General features: G+C 46.1%; 1 protein-coding gene across 5 annotated transcripts in view; it reads left to right on the top strand.

Annotated features, from left to right (window-relative positions):
* LOC119449758 (cystinosin homolog) overlaps window positions 1-16,915 on the top strand; it is a 100,941-nt gene that overhangs the window by 77,337 nt on the left and 6,689 nt on the right. For all 5 annotated transcript variants that reach the window (XM_049665425.1, XM_049665426.1, XM_049665424.1 and 2 more), the window contains exons 2-9: window positions 9-98; window positions 3,173-3,266; window positions 4,534-4,719; window positions 6,663-6,803; window positions 9,151-9,250; window positions 10,190-10,309; window positions 12,599-12,781; window positions 13,462-13,579. In XM_049665425.1, the coding sequence (XP_049521382.1) occupies window positions 26-98; window positions 3,173-3,266; window positions 4,534-4,719; window positions 6,663-6,803; window positions 9,151-9,250; window positions 10,190-10,309; window positions 12,599-12,781; window positions 13,462-13,579 (1,015 nt within the window). In that variant the 5' untranslated portion in view covers window positions 9-25. The remainder of the gene's footprint in view (window positions 1-8; window positions 99-3,172; window positions 3,267-4,533; window positions 4,720-6,662; window positions 6,804-9,150; window positions 9,251-10,189; window positions 10,310-12,598; window positions 12,782-13,461; window positions 13,580-16,915) is intronic.

The following is a 16,915-nucleotide window of genomic DNA, read 5'->3' on the forward strand; positions in this document are numbered from 1 at the left end:
TATTGCAGCTTGACACGTCGGAGCCATGTGCTACGTGCTGACAAAACGGGGCAACTTTCCAAGTTCGGTTGTGCCCTTTCTCCTGGCCGGCATTGCAGGTGAGACATAATACCTACCGATCTGCACAAATACACATCCCTATATAGACTGCCGAACTAACGTCACAGGGGCAGTTTTCGCCAGCGTGAGCGACATGTCATAGGCCTATTACGCAATCTGTGACAACATTCTGATAGCGCGAAAGAAAAACACGAAAAAAAATGAACAACGATGACAGGACTGTCGTTGAACTTCCCGGTAGTATTGCTTTGGAATGGTCGACTGTAGGAAGCGTTCACGTGACATCACGCGCGACGTATCACTGTCATATCCGCAGCTTCCTCAACGCTGGTGTTAGATAGGCCGATCGAGATAACACGCAGCCTTTCACCGTTCTGGCTGTACAACACTGTGGCGGCCTCGATGGCGTCAGTGCAAGCTCCTAGTTTATATGTCGTAAATCACACAAAATATTGCAAGATTCATGCGCATACACGTGTATACAGATACCGTGTAAAATAAGCTACCTCTTTCTTATGTAACGCCAAAGACGGACAGCTGGCGCACTTATTACCCGCCTTATTTACGACGAATCTGTATTTCTCAATTGTTTTTTTTTTCTTTGATTTCCTTTGTCATCTGGGCTGCTAAAATACCGCAAGCAAGATGAACCAACTCGTCCAACCGAGGTTATACTGTTGCAGCTTGTGAGGGCGCGCACTATACGCTAACGACGAACAAGTGTCGCGCCTGTCGGAACCCGCACGGCCGTCCAGATGCGCCCACTTAACCCCGCAAAGCATGCAAAGAGGAAACAGGTGGCTTGCTTCCGGTCGCAAGTCTGCACGAACGGGCGTTTCTATACTGACCGCACTTCCTTTTACGGCTGACGCTCTTAGCACCAGCGGAGCAATGGGAGGAATAACACGTTCCAGATGCGAGCTTAACCGGTTCAGCCTGCGGGGTTCCAGCAGCAGGGGCAAGTTAGCCTGATCGCCAAACGCCACGGGACGTCTTTTCTAGGCGATTCTCTCCCTTACCAAAACCTTTCCGTGGGATCGTTTGTTCACAACGAAAGGCAAAAAGCTGTAGCGCTAAAAGAAACATCGCTGCGCGTGTGGTTGCTTTTTCTTACCTTACGTGAAATTTTTGAAGTCTATAGCGTTCATCCTTTATCACAACTTTCACTAATATATCGCCAGAACTGCTGTGCAGTATGTGCGTGTGTGCGGGTGCGTGTGCGTCTACGATAACGTAAGACATGAAGCGAACTTTGACGTGGCTCAATACCGCAATTCAGCTTCTTCAATATACACGCCGCATTTTGATGCTGTTTAATACCACTATCGAGCAAAACTCCAGAAGTTATATGTGATGAGAGACCAGAAATAATAGTCTAGTTGCCAAGTGCCACGGCATCCTTGCTCTTTTCACGGGGCTTTAAAGAGCTAGCGAGAGTCCCAGAAATGGAACCGCTTGGCTTACTAAACTCGCATCGTTATCACTGAACGTTTTGCCGCAGTTTCGAAAAGTGGGAAATGAAACTAAATTCTCGTCAACGAAAATGACTGGTATACTGGTTAAGTAGATAAGTGCTTCGTCTGAAAATCGCCAAGTCGGGACTTTTGGGGCGCTTGGAGTGACATTTTATAAAACAATAGTTGCTGTGCCGACTGATCCTGGCAGCATGCCACATAATTTAGTACATGCACCCATACGTCATCGTGTGCATGCACCGCGAGGACTTTGACACCACTCGAGCGAATGCCTTGATCAATCTGTCTGCCGCGACGCTATAGTGTTCGAGCATCGCTTCATTTGCTGCGGAGGCGAACGCAGTGCGCTTGATCAAAGTTATCTCAGTAATTAGTTCTGCCGTCGATCAGAAATTTTTAACGAACACGCGAGATGGAGTGAATACGTTCAGTTGTAATTTTCAATGCAGTAGAAAATGCCCTGCCATTTTTAAGTGAAGTGAATGGGGCTCGGCTCTTCAGGTGCCTCAGCAGAGAAGAAGACGTAGGGGGAAAACACAAAGCATGCTATATTTTCCTTTTACGTCTGAAGGCTAATTTTCGTGTCGTTGTCGAGCGTGACAAGTAATAATCCTACTGCAGATGCAAAAAGGAAACGTGGACACGCGTAATCGTTTATACGCACCTCGCGACGTAATCAACGAAAGGGTGTTTATAGGCGCTGCGCGCAATCCAGGCTGCACGCCGATTTAGCGATACCAAAGGTGCACCCGAAATCAGTTCGTATTCGTGTACCGCCACCTCAAAGATCTATTTTCGTGTCCCTGGTTCCGCAGTAATAAAGAAAGATTAGGCGATCAAACTTCTTTTTTGTTGATTGATTGATTGATTGATTGATTGATTGATTGATTGATTGATTGATTGATTGATTCTAGGGTTTTACGTGCTAAAACCAGTTCTGATTATGTTACGTTTTTTGGTGAACGTTGCGCCCACTTCGAGCTGCCGTTGACCACAGCGTGACGTGAAGGTATTTCATTCTACTTTCGCCTATTTTGTGCGCTTTAGTGCAAGATAAGCTTTCGAAAGTTGCAATGCTGAGTCTTCGTGGCGTTTTGAAAGCGAACTTTAATCATTCTTTACACATAAACACCTTACTATAGCACGGAGCACCCGTTGTCAAAATCCATGGCGTCACGGGGTGCTGGTGTGGAAATTTAATGTTGGTGTCGTTAATTTTCTTTCGCTTTTCGTTGTTACTGGCCTATAGAAGCCCTATCCTAGAAGTACTATCTAACCATTTTACTTGATTTAATATTTATTCAGTGTGTTTCTCGTTCGCCTGTCACACGCTTCATTACATAGACAATTGAAACCAAACAGTATTGAAATTCACAAGCCAGTGAGGCTCGCAGATTTCGGTTGTATTTGGTATGAACGCTCTTTGGAAAGCGTGCGAGTGAATGGGGTATATGCATGTGCGTTTGACTGCTTTTAATTATAATGACCACTGGGCAGGTGGTCAGTTTCAAAAAGCGAATTCGGTGGCAGTGCGCTAAAATGATCTTGCATTCAAGATCGCTTGGGTGATATCGAAATCGTAATCATGCTTCTTTTCTCTTGTTCTTCCCCTGAAACTTGCCTACCCTTGTTCTCAGCGTTTGCTACCGTCAACGGAAGCCGGATTCGAGTGTCTACTCACGACCTAGAATGGAAACTTGGAGATTCGTCGAGATTTCAAGTCTTTCTCGAGTGAGTCCATGCGCCCGTACAATGTTCGAAAATTTCGTAAGTTCTCCTCAAGCCGAACAGAACATGTCCTGTTCAACAAGGTTACTTACAGTGTACTGTTTTGATTCGGGAACGAGTCGTGTATAGCGCGCAAGCATGGTTCCAAGTTCATGTTAAAGTTTGAAGTTCAAGTTTGAAGCTCAGATCTAAACGAAACGTACGCTGCGAGACTCCGCACACTGGTTAACAACTAACGTTCAATTTACTAAAGCAAATCAATGCAGAGCATGGTATACACAGCCCTAGGTTCCGGTATCCATATTCAGCCCAGACCATCAGTCGTGGGCGCCAGTCTCTTGTCTTCAAATAGGGGCAGAATGCAAAAACAGGCGGTCATTATACGGTTACTTGTGCTGCCGCAAGGCGTCGTAGTCTACGAGCGAGCCTCGAGCCAGCGTTAACGCTCTTCCGGCTTGCTTGCGTCAGTTAGCTGGCGTGAGTAGCACGCGTTAACTATCTACTAACTTTCACTTTTGGAGAGTGCGAAACAATTCGAGTCGTTACCAATGTCAGCTGTTCGACCGTCCCCACTATCGTAATATATCTTTCGATTCTGTTCGACGCCGAACTGCGTTTTACTTGCGCGATCGAACATAACCGTGTATAGCACTGTTGAAGCCAATGCGTGCGTGGGACTGCCCTTGTGGCGACGCTCAATCTTCTTTGCGAGTGTTCAACCTGCGCTGGCCCCAGAACTTTTAAAAGAAAGCGCCCGTGTGACGTGGTTAGTATAGTTATGGGAGCCCGTCACTTTTGCTACATAAATTACTAGAGGAAACCCCGGCGCTGGTGATTATTCGGCTACCATGGGAATAACTGGCAGTATGATGGATTTGTCTAATCTCCATGCGCGTGGCTTCAGACGTTCTTGTGACGTTATTTATTACACTTTATTTTTCTAAATTTCCAAGCATAGCTTTCCAAACACAGCAAGGCAATAAATATCCGCGCATATGCATAATCATTTCGAATTCTTGCATATATAACCCAATATATATACATATATAATAATTATCAATCTGAAAAGTCGCAATGCCGTTTGAAGGCCGAAGTACGAAGTTTAGCGAAATCCATGCGCTACCCATCATTTCTTTGCTGCCTGAACCACCATACTTGCAGCTCCCGTAGACACTAGCGCCAGATTTTCCCTGGTATTTTTTGTAGGAAACTCTATGTGAAACCAAAACGAACGTTACCAGCTACATCCTTCCTTGCCATGTCTGCGCAGCCCACCGCTGAACGAGACGCTGTGGGTGAGCCTGGTTGCGTCCAAGGGCGAGGACCTCCTGTTGGCCGACTCTCCGGGTCGTCACGTGATTGCACCAGGGTCCGAGGGTGGCCTTTGGCTCAACTTGACCGCGCGGAAGGCCGGCTACGCCATAATCCACCTCAACGCGTCGCTGTCTGACGTCGAGTGAGTGCGCATGCGCGCACACGAACTTACATGTCACGTACGCCCACACTCACTCGCGTACACCTACCTGATCATACAGCATCCTTGTTGCAGTTCCCTCAAGAACGTAGTTAAGTAGGATCAGATATGCTAATACTAATCAGATATGCTAATATGAGACAAGCGAGCGTGTAAATAGTGGCGTGAACGTGCGTTAAAGATGGCGGGCTCCAACGAGGATGAAAGGAAACTGGCACGCACCATCTTATAAATGTAACAACGTAAAACACTCGCACTTGAAGCAATGCTGCTCTCGCGAAACCATCTTACGAACTATCAAGAAGAGTGATGGGAAATAATTTGGATAACAAAAAAGAGGTTTAATTTAGCGTGACAGAATATGGGGTTCTATATGCCTTCTAGCGGCGCAGGTTCTGTTCTTTCCCGTCAGCTGCGTAGAGCCAGATATTCAGCGCTTTTACTAGTAGACCGCGTTCGGGTAAGCGTGTGCAAAAGGATATAAACGTTGCCTAGTGGTAATAAACTAGCACTGAAACTTACTTAACCAACTCCTCTGACGCCCATTTAGAGCCACGGGGAAAATGCAACGTGAATCCCTGCAGAGGATACGCTAGAACAGCCATCAAGTGAGCAGTGTGTTGGGATGCGGCCTGCTCGTTAATCATTCAATTAAAGCGATAGTAGAAGATTTCTACCTCGCCGCGCATTGTACACCCACGCCACGACGGTACCGGTTTCGTTGATTACGAAGGCATCTTTTTGCTACTGTGTTTTACCGAGCGGGACTTACATGTCTGCCCTGGTGTTCTAATGTGTCCCGTGTGTCTCTGTCGTTTCGTTAGACCGGGTAAGATTGATTATAGGAGCGAACCATTTAGAATATGCATCGCCTTGTATACGCTCGAGTTAAACAGAATCTGCTCAGTATCGGACCTCCACGCTGCACTTAAACATCAGTGATTAATCAGCCTCGTAGCCTCCACTTAAAGGCGCCGTGCTCGGAGGCACAGTCTTTATACGCTCGCAGTACGTAAATCACATGCACGAACCGATCGCATGCGAGTGTAACCGCGGAGGTCTTGATCATGGTCCACACGATCGTCTCGCCATAATTAATGGTTAGGTAACACCGCTCTCGAAATTTCCTGCGCAATTTGAGACCGCCTAATGATAATTCGGAAGCCAGATGATTAATGCAAACTTCATGTCTGTAGAGGCAGCGCTGTGTAACCAAGATAATAAAAAGCAGCTCAAGGAACGATGGTTACGAATGTCTGTGCAGCTGGCGTAGCAAATATTGTAATCAAACCTAGTGTTTTGATACATCGGGAAATAGTTAACAAGAGTTTTAAAAGACATGACTTCTGAATTGCAGGCGTCACGTGCGTTCTGAGAGCGAAACATACATGTAGGCTTCGTGCGTGTATTTGTACGTGTGGCAATACCTGTTTCCTACTTGGGCCATGTCTAAATAAATTTGATATAGTCCAAACACTTCGTATTTCATACAAAGCTCGTATGTGGCCCCAATGATTTCCAACTGTACAGATCGGACAATTGATCAGTCAAACGGTACTTTGCCGTGGGCAAAGTACCGTTTGACCCATTTTCAAGTGCGCAATTTTTTCGTGCTTATCGATGGAGCACGTTGATTCTCCTTAGAGTGGTGAGTACGTACTGGAGTGCGTGCGTATAACCTTTCATAGTTATTGTTCTTGGTGAAAAATTTGGTGTTCGGCGCAGATTAAGCGAATGAGCTGCCAGGAACGTGCCTTCAATGGTCATATCCGCGAGTACAGTAATGCTGCTAACCGTCATCAACAGTCGCAGCCGTATAGTACTAACTATTACGAACAACGTACAAGTCATGCGCCGAGCCTATAGTCACGAATTTCTGCGATGTCTTGCACGCTATACTTGCTCGTGCTCCTGCGCATGCGCAGTTCCAGCGACGCCTTCGTGCGCATCAGCGTCCTTCATCTGGGCTGGCTCAACGTCCTGAGCGCAGTGTTTGGCTGGCTCTACTTCATCGCCTGGTCGATCTCCTTCTATCCGCAGATATACCTCAACTGGAAGCGCAGAAGGTGGGTACGAATCATTTACTTGTAGCCCTGCTACATAACTTCGTGGTAAAAGCAGGTGTTCTGCGCCATCGTGTTGTCGTCTGTTCCGTCGGGAGCATCGTGTTGTCGTCTGTTCCGTCGGGAGCAAGAGTCTGGGTCTCACTATCAAACGCAAAAGGAGCGCTCGTTGGCAACTACTTTGCCATGGCTACTTTGCCGTGGGCAAAGTACCGTTTGACCCATTTTCAAGTGCGCAATTTTTTCGTGCTTATCGATGGAGCACGATGATTCTCCTTAGAGTGGTGAACAATGGCGGATGAAGGGAACCCTCAGCCTGGAACCAACGTCTCGCAAACGAGATTTATCTTTTCTCTTGTCGAAACCGTTGGCCCCGGGCTAAGGCTTCGCTTGTTCGCTGGGTTGCCCTGGCAAAGACAAGTCCTGTTGTTGAAACCGTCGGATCCGACTTGAAGCTTCCCTTGTTCGTCCACTGTCAATCAATTCTCTATCTTCCTGTGAACTTTTTGTTGTGTCTTGGTTGTCGACTCACCCAGGAATGTGAACGCACCCGCATCTCGGTGTATACTCTCAAAAATGGAAGTAAATTTGGGGCAATCAGTGGCTCCTACAAAGAGAATTGCAAGCACAAGCATTGTTCTTGCAGCTTAAGGCCAGGTGAACGATTGAAAGTTTAAACAAGCGCATCTTCTGAGACAGTTGTCTCACACTTATCATATGTTCTACGTTAACTAAACTATGTGGGGTTGAGACTTAATGGCGATCTTCGACAACATCCACTGCTTCTCTCTCTTTCCGGGTTCCCCCGAACGTGTGTGACCAATGGTTCATGTTCGCTAAGAGAAGCAGCGCTGTTTACAAGACGCAACAACGAAAATCCCACGGGCAGTTTGTTGCCTTGCGCTAGCTACATCATGATATATCCGCATACATTACCAGACCGGCGTTTCTCTGTATACCATCTTCGCGTCATTTTTTGTTTGCGTGCATCCCACCGTCCAGGATGATGACGCTCAATGACCCACGGCTTGCGGAAGAAAATGACACGATGAATGATGGCTACCACTTGCTTGAACATTAAGGCAGTACCAGGATTTCTGCGAGCAGTCCGCGGATTTTCGCAATCTCTTGCAGTTGAACGAATAAATGTTTGGTCATCGTTAGGAACCGTTGTTGAAGGCAGACTTTCATTTCGCATCGTGCTCTATTTCTACGAGCTAGGTCAAAACTGAACTTGCGTTTCTTTCGTTTTACTTCTTTTTAGTTTGCCCATTTTACCTTCTGTTTGTATGCGTTTGTGTTGGTGGATGGAGTGGGCGAAAAATAAGCACGTTCAGTGTACTGCTCATGAAGACGAGAGATTGGTTTATGGACCGTGAAGCTGAGGATGCAGTATAGTTAAAGTTTTTGTCGGTGCTTTTCGGCCATTTTTCTGGGCAATAAATAGTACGCATCTTCGTAGCTAGGTGCTGACGCGAATTTCGTCGCAATTGCAACCCCGCTTCGTCGTCTAGTTTTTGCAAACCTGCTTCGGACTCGTTTTTGGCCATTTGGCTGAAATTCGTCCCAGACACTTCTGGCCGAAGCGAAACTCATCGGTCACTTTACCCAGTGTGCTCATGTAACGCCCTGCACAAACCGATATCGTAAACCGCAGTTCGCCGGCTTTTATTTCCTCACTCCCTCTACCGACATTTACATACATCGTTAAGCCTCGGATGCTAGTTTAGTGTCTTTATATGCCAACACCGCCCTTAAGAACATAAAAAACAATGATGTACGAAGACGAGCTTTACATACCAATACCAGTCGATCAAACTGATAAATACATCGATGGCATCAAAACTTTATTCGTATAATATGTCAAGTTTCAGTCAGATTGCTGTTAAAAGAAGTATTCAGTGAGGTTAAATAATGTTTGTAGCTGCATAAAAGTGCAATGAGTTCTTGCAAAGAAGAGACTTAGTAATTGATTTACAGAAGTTATATTGATTGCGAAAGAAATGCTCCTTTAAAATTTTAACAAATAAAAAGCTTTCCACCGTAGTCACACACAGGCGTTCAGGTGGCAGAGAGTTCTTTGCATTATTGTGATGCGCTTTGGTTATTATTTTATTTCTTTACTAAATGAGTTAAATATCCCGAGCGTTGATCAGAAATGTGTGTACTACACAACAGGCACTTATAACGCCTGTAAGTGCACGCCTATGACCCACCTGTGTGCATATTTGGGTAGAGAGATCGCCTAATTAATATTTATATACAATATGTCAGAGTCTTGCCATTTCAACAAGTCACCAAGAAATGAATATCACGTTTCAAATGCTTTGGCCTTGCACTCTCGTTTCAGTGTGGTCGGCTTGAGCTTCGACTTCATCGGCCTCAACCTAACGGGTTTCTTGGCGTACTCCTTCTTCAACCTTGGCGTCTACTGCAGTCCCGTAGTTCAGGTATTCTCAGCGTCAAACATGTTTCCAAGCACAACTCATCCACGCTTCAAGAAAATGCACTGTCTTAAGACAACATCAACTAAATGGTTGCTTGCAGTCGCGATGCGAATTTAAGGGTGTCGTCGTGCCTATCAAGTAATAGTAATCAAGTAATTTATGTCGCTTGTCAAAAAACATTCGCTGATCGTGCCTTAATTACTTCGCTAGATTCGAGGGCAAAGGCGTGCGCTAACGTAATTACGTCATCTTTATAGTTCCGGAATCAATTATTTTAGAACAGCCGAACATAAATTTAACCTTTGGTGTAAAATGTACGCACGCGTCAAGTAGTGATAACAAGGGACCTAATTCGACTTCGCCTAGCGTAACCTCCCCAAGCTAAGATTGTCCAAACCTTACTTAAGCAAGCTTCTCGCGTAAATATCATAGCACAATTGATCAGTCTGCATTTTTCCCATCTATAAAGTATTATACAATGTGTATTACAGCCTAACTTACGCAACATGCCTTATCAGAGTAGATTTCATCGTTCCTTTGAGCCTGTTTAGGCAATCTATGTATTAAGGGTGATAGCATAAACACGTAGGATGAGCTTACTGCCGATAAAAACATTCTGGCCGAAGGCAGCTTAGAAAACGGGACATATTCGTTTTCGTTTTTATATAATCTCGCATCGAGGTTCACAGGTGGAAATGTTGCGCCTTTTATGGTGTAATTTTGGCCAGCAACGTCTCTTGTCGCTTGCTTGGCCTTCTTCTACATTGACAAGAACGTGCTATGCACGTCTGTGGCACTTCCAGCGAGAAGATACCTCGCAAACTCGCCGTTACAGGAAAAGAATTCCAACTGTAGGATGGTAACGATTATAGTCATGAGATAAAATTGCAGCCCCAAAAAGGTTTACAGCATTCTTCAGACCGTCAACTATGGTCGTTGCAGAGCGAATACTACTCGCGCCACCCAGCGGGAGTGCTGCCAGTCGAGGTGAACGACATCGTGTTCGGCCTGCACGCTTCGCTGGCCACTTTCATCACGGTGCTCCAGTGCTTCTTCTACGAGGTGAGTCAATCGTCGCAAGAACTGGTGTGTTGTGCATGTTCCTGACCGAAGTTCCCCGCGATCGCACTTTCGTAAAGTGGGGCTTCTCTCGTCCTCGTCTTTCTTGTGCAAACTGCAAAATACTAAAGCATATGGGCAGAGTAAAAATATTTTAAAAATGAAAAAGCGAAGATTTTCGTTGCTAGAAAAAAAAACATTCATTGGTAGTCATTTCGACGGTTAATTCCAGCGATAAAGTAACGAGTCACTTATTGGGACAGTGCCAGTTACTCGCTGCTGTTCCAAGTCCAGCTTCTGATTGCGTCCTGTCGCTGATTATTTCGCCCCGTGCTTCCTGCCCCTGCCTTAAATGTTCCTATAGCCTCCTCTTAGTGACTGTTCACTTATTTGGCGAGAAAAAATCCACAAGATGCAGTGACGGTGCACCACCGTCCCTATGACATGAACCTTGGCGATATAGTGACAGTGCATTATATGCCGTCACTGTACCTTAAATAATCTAGTCACCACCTACTCATGGCCACTTCACACATCCGAGAAAGTCGTAGTAATCTGCGCCAGACATGCAAGTTAAACCGCCGTGGTTTCTCGGTGGCGGTTGCGTTGTGCCGCTGAGCGCATGGTCGCGGGCTCGGTTCCCGGTTGCGGTTGGCGCGTTCTGATGGGGGCGGAACGGAAGAATGCTCCATCACCGTGCTTTGGTTTCACGTTAAAGCGTCACGCGTGGTTGAAATATAATCTGCAGCCCTGCGCTGTGGCATCCCTCGTAACCCATTTTGCAGCTTGTGTTACGTTAAACGTACCCCGCAGTTTAATTTAACGTGCAAGGGTGATATGACCCGCCGAAACCAAAAGAACAGTGCCGCCACCACAACGCATGTATAATTATAGCGCCATGCTTCTTTTTTTAATTTCATTTGTCGCATTGTGTTACCATTTTTACGTTCAGCTTTCAAAATTTCATTTGATTTTGACGTTATTTCATTTCATGCATTCAGTGAGAAAGGGTTAATGTAGATTTCAAGTTGCTGTAAATTATCGCTTGTGATGTCTACCAGTTTTTGATGTCTCGCCTTATCTCTTTCGTTCTTGATTATTGTGAAATTATGCATCTATCCATGTATGCAAAAGCTGGGGCTATATCTGGTGTTCAAGCCTACTTTTGTTTTTCTATATTTTCATTTTGTATGTGCAGGTATATGTTGCCGTTACATGTTTTTTTTTTATATGATGATTTTCTTTGCCGCATTTTATATTTGTATTTGTTATATGTAATAGCACCCTTTGACGAATTTATTTTGCTAAGTATGTTTCGTTCGCTCAATTTCTATGTTTGCTCGTGACGAAGCCATGCCAGACCGAATGGAATTTAGCTTCACTTCTATTTTCTGTATGTGTACTCAGAAAACAAAAATTCATTCATTCATTCATTCATTCATTCATTCATTCATTCATTCATTCATTCATTCATTCATTCATTAAAAAAGTTGTCGCAGTTTCACCTGAAAGGCGAAGCATCAATTGCGATGGCAAACTTGTAGAGAGCTATACGGAGTAATGATATTAGCTTTATCAGCTGTATGAACTTGGACGTGCAGCAGCATCGGCAACACGCAGAACTGTTGTCGACGCCATCGGCGTTTTGCCCGCGTTCGCTCAAAATGCGTGCGGCGTTGGTGACTGTTGCCGGAGCCTCTGATATAAATAGGCACTTGGTGCCGCAGCTAAACGTCGCCTCCCTTCCCTCCCCCTCCCCCACGGCCTCTCGCTCGTCGGAAGAAGGCGCGTTTGCTCTACATACATGGGGATTGTGAAGGAGAACAGAGACGCCTACTTCTGCAGCCCTTAAGCGAGCACGGCGCAGAACGCGCGTTTGTTCTCCACCGTGCGTTCACTCCCCGTGAAAGACGCGCCCCTCGCCCCCTTTCACTCGCACATACAGCGTTCGGCGCGCGGCGATTTTGGCGCTGAGCCGTGCTCCCTCAAGGGCTGCAGAAGATAGCGCCAACCTTTCCCTTTCCCTCAAGAACCACTTATCATCATCGACGATTTCTTCTCCAAATGACGTCATACGGAACCTCACGGCGACGGCGACGGCAACGGCGACGCCGACGGCAGAAATCTGCTTTTGAGTGTCCATATAATTGCTATCGCAATAAAATGCTGCCCCAGCAATTCATACCTGTGAGCTTGTTTGATGAATAACGGCCGTCATGGAGAGAACAGTAATTGGAATAACGGTAGGCGGGCTGTCGACGTGGATTGAGCGTCGTTGTGGCCTGTGTGCAGAGGAAGGACCAGCGCATGTCCCTGGCGGCTCGGATACTTCTGGGCATCGTCTGGGCTGGCGCAGTGCTCTACGGCGTGATAACGATCGCTGCGGGCCGCCACTGGAGCAGCCCCTGGCTCTTCTACCTCTACTACTTTTCCTACTGCAAGCTCGTCATCACGCTGGTGAAGTACATCCCGCAGGTAAACACCCGACTAGCACCAGGCTCGTCATAACCACACCGTGCTACGCCGCATTACTACTTACTGAGCCGTTAACCACCATCTATATATAGCACAGAGCCGAACCGTATTGAACAGCTGCGGCTTCGCAGAGAATTTAGCGTACATTTTGAATGATAGTGCATGATTTGTTTGGTTATTTCACGCAACTAAGAACAATAACGCCGAAACAGGACGGGAGCTCACTCTCCTGTCGTTGCTGTCTTCCCGTTTACAACGCGACAGTTTGCAAACGCCGGACGTTTGTTGCCGACAGTCTACAACGCGGGCAACTCTGGAAGAGACGATGTGTGGGATGCGGCTACGCGGGGGTGTGGTCGCGGCGGGCAATGCAAAAGTGAGAGCAACAGAATCGAACTGTTTATTTGGCAAGCTAGGCCATAACGGAAAGAATGAACCACAAACACATCAGTGCCGAGTGCTTATATATGGGCACGCCAGTAAGCGGAACGCCAGCAGACACGTGACACACGCGCACACAACTGCGCAGCTATGCGATATGAAGACGCAAGTACGCGTATCTGATAGCACAACACTACACAACACGTGGTATACGCACAGAGCCTTATCGTTCACATCGCACTAAGCTCTATAGGTGCATTGCTCGCATCGCTTAACCTTAATTCTCTCTCCGATTGCAGGCCATTCTCAACTTCAGAAGAAAATCGACGATAGGCTGGAGCATCGGCAACATACTCCTCGACTTCACTGGTGGAACCCTGAGCATGCTGCAGATGTTCATCATCGCCTATAATTATGGTAATAATACAATCTATATTGTCATAGGACTGGTGGCGGTAATAAACTTGGCATACTCCAGTATGTTCAACACAGTTACAGAGGCCAAATACACGAAGCTGTTCATTCGTAAGATGCGTTTGTCTTTAGCGGCCGCCTGTCATAATATTATGTTAGCTGTAACGGTTAGTGGCGGCCCGAGCGTAACAACAGCGCATTTTTTTAAACGTAATACCTGATCTTTTTGCTTATCGTGGGCCCTGGTTTCTCCTGCCTGATCAAAGGCAGTTTGTATCATATCAGGGAAAATAACAACTGCATGTTTGCTTAAATGGACATTGGTTTCGTCGGACGCCTGAACTAATTATAGAGAGCCCGTAATCACAGAAGCAGATCTTACGCTACAGCGGCTCAGAAAAGCAAGCGCTGGCCAGCAGTGACACTAGACGTATTATTACTTTCAATGGGGTCGCTTAGCGACAGACACTTCTTATACGAACGAAGCGCTATGTATAGTCGTCCCAAAACAACATATCTAACTCGTCTAGTTCTGCCAATTCTCGAAACCGCTCCGTTCACATTATTTGTGAATGCGTTGCTTTCTCGAGTCGCGAGGGACAATAAACTGTAAAAATGGTAGGTGGTTGTCAATTTGTGGCTGCCAGAAACGACAGGTGTATACGGTAGATCACGAGCTGCACGCCGGTGCGCGATCTGTCGTCCGTTCAGCCCCTCTTGCTTGGACAGACTCCCAGTGTTTCACGTGCCAGCTGTCTTAGTTGTCATAGCCGTTGGCATCAACGTTTTGAAGAACAATGCCGCGAGATGACGGATGCCGCGTAGTAGAAGCGCGAAGCCTTGCTTCCGTGCTATAGTATGACACGATGCGGCGCACATCCAATCGAGCCAAGACTTCGTAAGTGCACAGTATGTGGCTCGTGACACACTATAGTTCCTGTTTCCACCGAACAGCACAGCGTAATTGCAGCAGTCTTGACTGAATATGGCAAAACCGGCGATACATTACAAGCTGGTATTACGTTCTATAAGAGCATGATATTCAGAGTTCTGCGTGGCTAAACCTGCTACTCACAATGATCCAGTAAGAGTTATACCCGTGGATATGATGCTCCCGGTTCCTTGCTTAGAAAAAAATTACATACCTGCACAGCAAACGACATGCTGTGGTCGTGGGTTCTGCCAACGCCACCTAGATATAGCACAGGCCTACGCACTCCGATCTATGACGGCATGCTATCTGGCCCGAAATTTCCATTTCCAAGGCTGGCGTGACGAAAGCGGTGACGTCAAAATCACTGTTGCTAACGCGGGAGCATCCCCATTAGATTCTATGGCAGTCGGGCCGGGTAGTATGACGTCATGGATCGGAGTGCGTAGGCCTTGTGCTATATAGGTGGTTTTGGTTCTGCGCCCAGCGGCATGCTGTTCATTTCTGTTTCTTTCAGTTAATTTCGAACCACTGAAAAAGTAACAAACTCTGGATTCAATTTGACACTTTAGTATAACTTAGTTCGTCTGCGAGCATCTCGCTTCTTATAACTCCTCCAACGCGATTTTTAGCTTAGGTCATCCATAATGTTGCGTGTTAGCTTCGCGTACGTGAAATCACTGTGTTTTTCTGTATCAAAGAACCATCTATCGCAAAAGCAGTCTGACTTAAGCGCTCGCGGTTCTTGTGTGCCGGCTTTTGTTGACTACAAGCAGGGGTCCTGGGAGGCTTGCCCACAGTTAAATAACCCGTTAAAGTTAGCGGGCCAGATAGACAGTTCGAGTCGTAATAGTGCGCCGAAACAGAATCCCGAAGATTTTCAGCCCTTTACAAATCAATTTACCGTAAGTGACGCTAGAAATGATAGATATCGGTGCTTGAGGCCTGAGCGCGCATTTCAATTACTTGAAACGTGCCCTACGTTTAACCAACTTCAAAATACTGAGACTTCTGAGAAAACTAGCCTTCTTTTTTTTTCTCGTAGCTGTGTGGTAGGACACGCGACCAAACGTTTCTTGGGACAGCAGACTCACTGCTGCCATGACTCGCGCGAAGCCGCCTTCTTTGTCGCTGAGCACTATTAATCTCTACACTATAGGGACCGCGCGATACCTCCAGACGACTTTATTGCAGTCTGGTCGTTTTGGCCTTAGAGCATTTCACTTCACTTCACTTCACTTCACTTTAATACCTTAAAGACCCCATTGGAGGGGTATTACATAAGGGGTGGTTAAAAAAAATAATAAACATTAAATACAGGCGTTCGTTTTGAGATATGTGATAACAGCTTCGGTAAAGGCAGATGGGCTTGTGATGGCTGCGATGGCGTGTGGAAGGCCGTTCCAGTCCCTTGATGCTCGAATAAAAAATGATGCTTGAAAAGTGGTGGTCCGGGCACGTGCGCGTGCAACTTGAAGCGGATGACCGGTGCGATGAGATATGTATGAAGGTGGCGTGATGTACGGTGGGTGATTTAGGGAGCTGTAAAAAAATGAACGGAAGAGAGAGAGGGTGGCAACCTGTCGACGGAAAGAAAGAGCTTCCAAGCCAGATTCCGCTTTCATCGATGAAATGCTGATATCGTACGAATATGAAGAATGAATAAACCTAGTAGCACGATTTTGTACAGCTTCGAGTGCATTTATGATATAATTCTGATGCGGGTTCCAGATGGGAGATGCATACTCAAGTTTCGATCTTACAAATGATTTATAGGCCAACGCTTTTACTTGTTGTGGGGTATGACGTAAATGTCGCCTAAGAAATCCCAGTGATCTATTGGCTGATGAGATGATGTTAGTAGTGTGCAAGCGCCAGGACAGATCACAAGATAGAGTGACACCAAGATATTTGAATGATTGGACTGATTCTATTGGAACATCAGCAATGGAATAGGTAAATGTGAGGGGGTTACGGCAGCGAGTGAAAGACACGAGTTTACATTTGTTAGGATTTAGGTTCATTAGCCAGCGATTACACCATTCTTGTACATTATTGAGATCGTTCTGGATTAATGTGTGGTCAAATGTGTTAGTAACTCTGCGGTAGATTACACAATCATCTGCAAACATACGAATGTTACATGATACCTGTGTTGGTAGATCATTAATGTAAATTAGAAAAAGAAGCGGTCCTAAGACGGATCCCTGCGGGACGCCTGATGTTACGCGGAGTCTGCTAGAAGAATGGTTATTAACGAAAACAAACTGAGAGCGGTTAGTCAGGAATGCTTCTATCCACTTTAGTACGTCGGGGTGTAAATTTAACTGAGATAATTTTAGCAGCAAACGTTTATGAGGAACTGTATCAAATGCTTTTGCAAAATCTAGGAATATGGCATCAGTCTG

The sequence above is a fragment of the Dermacentor silvarum genome, chromosome 4, assembly GCF_013339745.2.
Source record: "Dermacentor silvarum isolate Dsil-2018 chromosome 4, BIME_Dsil_1.4, whole genome shotgun sequence".
NCBI classification, from domain to species: domain Eukaryota; kingdom Metazoa; phylum Arthropoda; class Arachnida; order Ixodida; family Ixodidae; genus Dermacentor; species Dermacentor silvarum.